General features: G+C 47.3%; 2 protein-coding genes across 2 annotated transcripts; both read right to left on the bottom strand.

Annotated features, from left to right (window-relative positions):
* Positions 1-2: 2 nt before the first annotated feature.
* LOC136200289 (uncharacterized) lies at positions 3-1895 on the bottom strand. Its single transcript, XM_065990668.1, has 9 exons — positions 1605-1895; positions 1442-1546; positions 1081-1311; positions 909-1028; positions 720-854; positions 620-662; positions 483-570; positions 355-427; positions 3-297 (listed from the first exon to the last, which is right to left on the bottom strand). Exons 1-9 carry the CDS (start codon positions 1878-1880, stop codon positions 115-117), a joined length of 1254 nt encoding a protein of 417 aa, XP_065846740.1. The 5' UTR covers positions 1881-1895; the 3' UTR covers positions 3-114.
* A 103-nt stretch (positions 1896-1998) lies between these two features.
* On the bottom strand, positions 1999-7240 carry LOC136200284 (formin-like protein 3). Its single transcript, XM_065990658.1, has 21 exons — positions 7050-7240; positions 6858-6922; positions 6721-6804; positions 6468-6640; positions 6238-6418; positions 6078-6176; positions 5868-6014; positions 5685-5801; positions 4872-5280; positions 4761-4817; positions 4601-4698; positions 4284-4395; positions 4170-4229; positions 3981-4108; positions 3760-3915; positions 3627-3695; positions 3493-3573; positions 3315-3441; positions 3160-3258; positions 2923-3089; positions 1999-2868 (listed from the first exon to the last, which is right to left on the bottom strand). The coding sequence occupies exons 1-21, from the start codon at positions 7129-7131 to the stop codon at positions 2137-2139; spliced, it is 3243 nt and encodes a 1080-aa protein (XP_065846730.1). The 5' UTR covers positions 7132-7240; the 3' UTR covers positions 1999-2136.
* Between the last annotated feature and the right edge of the window lie 114 nt (positions 7241-7354).

Raw genomic sequence — 7354 nt, 5'->3', positions numbered from 1 at the left:
TCTCCCGAATGATCCTCCCCTTGCGTTTAATTAATTAATAGCATGCATAGTGTACTACAAATTAAGTCACCGAAAATATTAATTAAATAGAATATTTGATTATGAACCGTTATATTAGGCTTTTTCACTGCTACCATCAACTTCTTCCAATGAGGAGTCAGCATTTGCATTTAGCTCCCAAAGCAGATTAAAATCCGACTGAACGGCAAGATAAAGAGAAGATTTCGTGTCATTGGAGTAGAACACAGGGTTGTTTTCAAACGATGACAAGTCAAAAAAGTCTGGCTGATAAATCACCTAGAAAAAACCTTGCAGCACTCTTGCAAGACCATGTGCCATATGTCCAATAAATACCTCTTTCTCTGTTGAAACGCAGCTAAACAACGTTGTGCCACAAGTCGTTTTTCGAAGCGTAATATACTCAGAACTTACGAGCAAATAGAAGACAATTAATATTATAATTATTAAAAAGCATTTCATACCTTCTTGCCAGAACAGCCAGACCAGAATACCAATGATCAACATTCAACTTCAATGCTTCATACTGCTTTCCCGTTAGGTTCGTCATACCTGAGAAAAACGGTTTGAAATTCGAAAAAAGATGAAAAATATGTTTTACTTTTGAATGACGGACTTTCGTGATCCCACATCAGCAATCTAACCTACGAGAGAAAACAAATTTAAATTTCATTCCAATCTCTGATTGTTTTTTTGTTTACATGGCACTTTCTGAGCGCAACTTCTTTTATGTCATCCTCATATTTTTTCACGTGTCGAAGCGCCGCTCCCATAATGTCCAGGTGATCCTGTGCCTGATGAAGGAACTCAGACCACTGACTCTCATTCCAACGAGACTGAGAAAGAAAACCTGATATAGCATATAAATACTGCAAGCCTATCCTACCTACCTCCATGTCATGACTATCACTATAATAGGTGGGAGCTGAGCAAATACTTGGACTAAACTTGGCAAACGGATACGGACACTTCCAGTGATTTCTAGCCAGAGAGTCAACAGCATCAGCCACCTAGACGTCCTGTTTTAACAGACTTTCACAAACAATTTCATTCCTTTTTTACCTCTTCAGCGTATGATCCCTCAAAGAGAAGCTTCGGTTTGAGCGTGTACTCGATGACTCGCATGTCGGAGACGTTGAACGGCAGCGACTGGCCTCGCTCGATCAGACAAATGACGGGAAGGCCGACGCAGTGGCGCAGCGCCAGCTCGTAGAAGACGTTCGGATTGAGAAACGTCAGCACGGCGACGCACAAGTCCCATTGGAAAATTGCTTCATACATTTGATCGGTGATCTGTATGAGGAAATCAATACTTTATATGTATCAGAGAAACCGGATGTAGCGCGGAATTTAATGTAAAATGCCCTTATACCACGTACGCACGTGTAAGTAAAGTGTCTAATTATAAGTTTAAATTAATTACCTGGCCTAAATCCGTGATCATGTCTGATCGAACGCAATCGACATTGCGACTGTGCAGAGCGGGCAATATAATAAAATTGAAGACGTCGTTCGCGTGTTGGCGGATCTAGGAAAAAGGAGGGAAGATGACGCGAACGTCCGTTTCCGCGCCTCTGTTTTCTCACTTCGGACTCGTCGCAGCCGATCGGGCTGATCACGAAACACTTCTTCGTGCTACTCCCGTCCCGTTTGAGAACCGTTCCGAAGCTACACGCGCGTCCGCGAGCGAGTTCTGCGCCTGTTTCGTCGTCGGCTTCGTTCGGGTGCTGGACGGCGTAATAGTAGTCGACAACCATGCTGCTGCCGTTTGGCTTTGGTCTAAGCTTCGACTTTTGTGACGATGCTTTCAACAGAAGCTGGCGACGCGACTGCGCCGTGGACGGCGAGGAGGTTGCTTCCATACCAACGTGCGTTAAAAAAATACAACACGGCTTTGACGTCAGCAAGGTATTTCCGCATTCTTTTTTTCGCCAATGAAGGTTTCTTTGTCCGTGCTTACCACTTTCGAGGCATACCGTCCCCTGCACTTCTGCTATGTAATGCATCTTACAAAATAGTACAAATGAGTACAAAATCTAATGTCTAGTCTCTCTAGTCTCAATGGAACATACTGTAGACTTAAGTCATTAATCCTAAGACACAATGAAGAAAGAGCGCTCACTGGTTATCAACAGAATCATGGAGACTCCCATCCACTTCTAAATATCCACGAGACGGCAAAGGCGGCGGCAATTCACTCCTCAACGTCTCCGACTTATACTCCACGTCATCATACAGAGCATCCGATTCCACCTTTACCTTCCCATTGCCTCGAACGTTCACTTTCGCGTAGAGATCTTCCTCCGAATCAGCCGGCGCTGCCGTCACTTCGCTATACATCGCAACGGCGGCATTCGGCGGCGTCGTTTCCGAGACCGTCGCGGAAGAAGAAGACTGGCTCGAGTAGGCGCTGTCGACGGAATTAAGCAAGGCAGCTGGACGTCGAACCGACGCTCGTATCGCCACTTCGGCTCCCGTGCTGTGCGCGACGGAGAGAGGAACAGTGCCCAGTGCTGGCGGCGGCGGCGGCGGCGGCGGCGGCGGCGGTGCAGCGGATGCTGTTTGACCGGCGATTTGAAGCATACCGCGTTCGTCGACCATCACCTCTCCTTTCTTTTTCTTCTTCTTCTTCTCCTTTTTCTCTTTCTTTTCCTTCTTCTTTTTCGGCGGCGATCGATCGCTTTTTACTTTCCACGTCGCCGGCGTCAGCTTGGCGGCGGCGACGGCGGCGACTTCTTCGCTGATTGACTGGAGGAGATTCGGCTCGGGTTTCACTCGTACGGCGAGGGGCGCTTTCGCCGCCTCCTGCGATTCTTTCCGCCGCCGATTCTCGTTATCTTTCAACGCCTCCTGCAGAGAAAAACCAGAGGATCGAGAAAGGAAAAATAACGTCTTCGTTTTAACCTTGTAGGCGTTGACGAATGCCTTGAAAGGGCCAAACAATTCGCTCGGTTCGGTCGTGCGAGCGCTCTCGCAGAACATCTGACAGACGCGACCGTAAGCGTCGTCCATTCGCTTATACGCCTCCGAAATTTTCGCCACTCGTTTGGACGCCCTATTATAGAAACAGTGGAGACGAAAGAGTCAAGGAAAAATGACTGTATGCGACTAGAGCCATTAGAGAGTGTGAAAAGGATATGTAGAGAATGTAGTTAGAACTTTGCTTCTCGCGCTCAAATAACGTCAAGTCGATTCCTTTTCTCAAGCCCTGCACATCCGCGACGAGAGTCATCATCGAAACTACGTAAGAAAAAACTAAAATTTTTATTGCTAATTAATGAAACGAGATTTCGGACCTCCTTTGGCTTTGCTAAAATCCAGATTATCTCCGAAATCGGCTATATGCGGATAGTGCCGGTCGACGACGTCGACGATGTAATGAAGGAGGGACATTTTTCGATCTTGCGACCGCGTGTCGCCAAGCTACGGTCAAATCCTTCATCGATTCATGCGTTCTCTTTCTCTATCCCTTACCCGTCCCAACGAATCGAGTCGGAATCCATAGGCGGCACCGCGTCTACTGCTATTCATGTAGTTACCGAACGCGAGTATAATCTAAGAGTCGGACTCTAAAAATGCCGGAATGCGACCAATAGGATCCCCCTCACCTGAAATAATTTCTTCACTTTCTCGCTGTTGATTAACGCCAGAGAAGCGTTCAAAACGGCTTCGATTTTCTACAGAATGCAAATACATTGTTCGTAAGTTCTGGCCCACTGGAATCTCTCATCTTAACGTTACCGGCGTGATTGCTTCAACCAATTCGTCGAAGTAGCCCATGAAAGCGAGGACGCTCAGCCGCGACTCGTATCTCTCAATTTTCGCCATTTGAAAAAGAAACTGCTCCGCTTCGCCGAGCTTATCGAATTCGTGCGCGTGTTTCGCCAAGGCGCTCAACTAAGGAAGAAAACCACGCGCGGTCTCCCCCCAACCCAAATCAGTCATCAACTCAAGACATTTACCTCTTCCTTTGTAGGTATAAATTTGAGTAAGAGTTCCACGTGCTCGGCACAGATTCCGTCCAAGTCCATGTTGTTGATGTGGCGTTGCACGAGAGCCGCCGGCAATCCTACTCGCCTTTTAGCAATAACTGAAAAAAAATAGACGAAATTCTTCAAGTCGTCTCTCGTCTAATTCTCGTTTTCTCTTACTCAGATTCCGCGCGCGATTTGATTCGATGACTGTAATTCGCTCCGCAGCTTTTTTAATTACTAAATAGGAAATTAAATATGAGTTTTTTTCTCTTTTCCTTCTATCTGTCTCACAAGCTTCTCGCTTCGCTTTATTGTCGTCGTCTCGCTGAAACCTCTTCACTTGAAACAGCCTTTCGAATTCCGTAAAATCAATTTCTTTATACACAACCGTCTCGTCCATATCCTATCATTATAACGACATCGTTAGAGCGACCCTTTAGGGAAGCATAAAATGCATAAATAAGTAGCTGTCTGATTATCCACTTATAATCAAACATGCTCCCTCCCCCAAATTGCCTAAAGCTACACTGTACTTGCTCTAAACAAACAACGCTATGCCAAGCAAGATTCTCAAACAATCGAGACAGTGGTACACATTTCAAACTTACAGCAAAGCATGAATTGGGAACTTCCTGCTGCAGTGGCACCCAATTCAACATGGGCAACGGCACATTCGATATAACCTTCTTCTTCTGATTTTTCCGAGCTGTAGTAGTCCAAAACCCAAATCAAACTAATCCACCGGGAAAATAAGTCTTTCCCCCTTACCGGCACCAGGCCCAATACCAGGAGGCGGAGGCGGCGGCGGCGGAGCGCCGGGAGCCCCTACGAAAAAGGAGACTTCTCAAAAATTCAAATTTGAGTTCTTTTTCTTTCTACCGGGTGGCGGAGGTGGCGGAGGTGGTGGCGGCGCCGCCGGCGCGACTTCGACGGAAGGCGGCGGCACGACCGGTTTCAAAAGATCCGGCGATAAATCGACGCCCGTCTTTTTCCCCGTTTCTCTATTAAATTCCTTGAGAACGGCTTCGAGTGCCGTTCTCAGTTCCTGCGCCTTTCGCATGTACGTGTCCATTTGAGCGGCGATGAGATCCTTCTTCAGAATCAACGCCACGCGCTCCGTATCGGACTCCTCGATCTTTTTCGTGAGCAACGTCACCTCGTCGCGAAGGACGCTACCGCGATTGCGCAATTCGACGAATTCGTCCATAACGGCTTGGACGTCGATGTACTGACTGCGCCAGTCGGCCAGCTCGCGTAGGACCGACTCCTCATCGCTCTCCTTCAATGACTACGAAGACAGATAAATAAATAAATAAATAAAACCTCTCTTTAATTCGACTACAGTCACAGTAGCTAAGGGACGCTTTGATTAAATAAAGAGCTTGTTGTCTATATTATGCATACGTATCCGTCACGTGTGCTGGTATCTATGAGACCGGTTCGCTTCAATGAAATGCAAACAGGAGACGCGCTATCACCGGTGACAACAGAGAAGAAAGTCTCTCAAGACAGACTTATTGATTAATTAACAATGTTTTTCTTGCCTAAACTTTCTTGGAACTAAAGCTGGACACGGATTCAGCTTGTTTGCGTCAAGGTAATACTACTAATTCGATTTCTCCGTAATCGATTGATTGAACGATTCAGTTACGGGGAGTTATTAGTCTCATCTAATACATCTCGATATCTTACCCGTTGAATGAGATCGGGATCGAAGCCGGCTCTCAAGATCTCTTGCTGAAAGAATATGCGATCGTTCATGCGCGACGTCGAATGAACGAGCGTATTCAAAAACACCAAAACGGACGTCTAAAAAATAAAAATCCTCTCTATGACGTCATTAACCTCATCATAACGTCGCAACGAGGACAGTACCTGGAAACCCGGATCCAGCGGCTCCTCCGTTATCTGATGCACTATCGTCTCAAAGCGAACCGATTCGTCCGTCTCGACGCGAAAAGCGTCGAGCGCCTTGACGACCTTCTTGTGACCGCCCGGCGTCAGTAGAGCAGTGGTGAACAACTAAACCCGCCAAAAAATCAAAAAGAAAATATCTTCAAAACGCTCTCTCTCTCTCTCTCTTGCCTTATATATAATCGATCGCGTTTTTCGACTATTTGAACGTAGACTCATCACGAGCACGCTCAGACTGTCGTCGTAGCCCAAAACGGCGATAAAACCGTACTAAAAAGTAGAAAATCTAGTTTTTTGGAAGTGGAGCGCCCAATGGGGGACGCGCGCTTACGCGATGGCTCATCAGCGCGCGAACGCACAGAACGCATCGATGCTCGTCGACGCCGTCCTTCAAGAGTACGTCGTATTTTTTCTTTTTCGGTCGTTCGACGTCGTCCGATTGAATGTAGCGTAGGAATTCGACGAGAAGAAGAGCGCCCGAGTTGGGTTGATCGATAAATCGCATGAGCCAACTTGAAATCGCGAGGTTCTATAGCGCTCTCTCTATCGTTATCGTCTTACTCGTTATTCGGACTCGTTCTCAAGTCGACTTCGAGCGACTTGAGGAGATCGCCGATGGGACTGAGTCTTTTCAAATGCTTTCGCTTGGGTCGACGCGATCGTACGGGCGCGCTCATGTGTCGATTCAGCTGCCCGATGTAGTAGTCGACCGAGAACGGGCTCTTCATGTCGTCCTGGTACATTATGGGTAAGAGGGGCGGGGAGTGGCGCGAGACTGAAGTCGAGGCTTCCGGGTCGGAATTTTTTCACTCACTTTCGCGCAGAGCAACTTCCACTTGTCGTCGCGCGAGCGACTCTGCACCTCGGCACACTTCTCCGGCGACAGATTCATTTTCTCCTACGCAGACGCCAAATGCCACGGTAACGACACTCCCCTTCTCTTGCTCTCACCAGAAAGCGTTCGAATAGGTCGTCGATGACATCGTCCGGCGGCATAGGACGCACGAGTAACACGCCTGCAACGAGAAACGGAAGCGCGCGTTTTGTTATGGCGATTTCGGTGTCCCAAACTAAGTCTGTCTTCTTTGTTTTATTAGGCAACGTCGTTTGCCGTAGCGAGGGTCGCGTTCGCTTGTTTCTTACTGTCCGTAGCGTCGATTTGACGGCCTTTGCCTCGAGTTTTCGACGGAACCCGCGTTCGCAAGCGTGGCGACTCGGTTTCCATTTGGACGCGAGTGTGTTCGGACTTTCTCAATTAGTCTAGCGTTCGAATTGAGTGCATGATCGTGGGAAAACGAAAGCCGTCGCGAATTCGACACAAGCGATAAAGAAACAATCCCGGATACCAACCCCTCCCTTTACTCCCAACGCATTTTTTATTTATTTTATTTTTTATACTATTGGTGGACGAGAGTACAGATTCAAACTCCTTAGCTTTTCAGTTCCTT

Source organism: Oscarella lobularis, chromosome 2 (assembly GCF_947507565.1).
Source record: "Oscarella lobularis chromosome 2, ooOscLobu1.1, whole genome shotgun sequence".
Classification (NCBI taxonomy): Eukaryota; Metazoa; Porifera; class Homoscleromorpha; order Homosclerophorida; family Oscarellidae; genus Oscarella; species Oscarella lobularis.
This window is presented reverse-complemented; position numbering and strand designations above follow the sequence as displayed.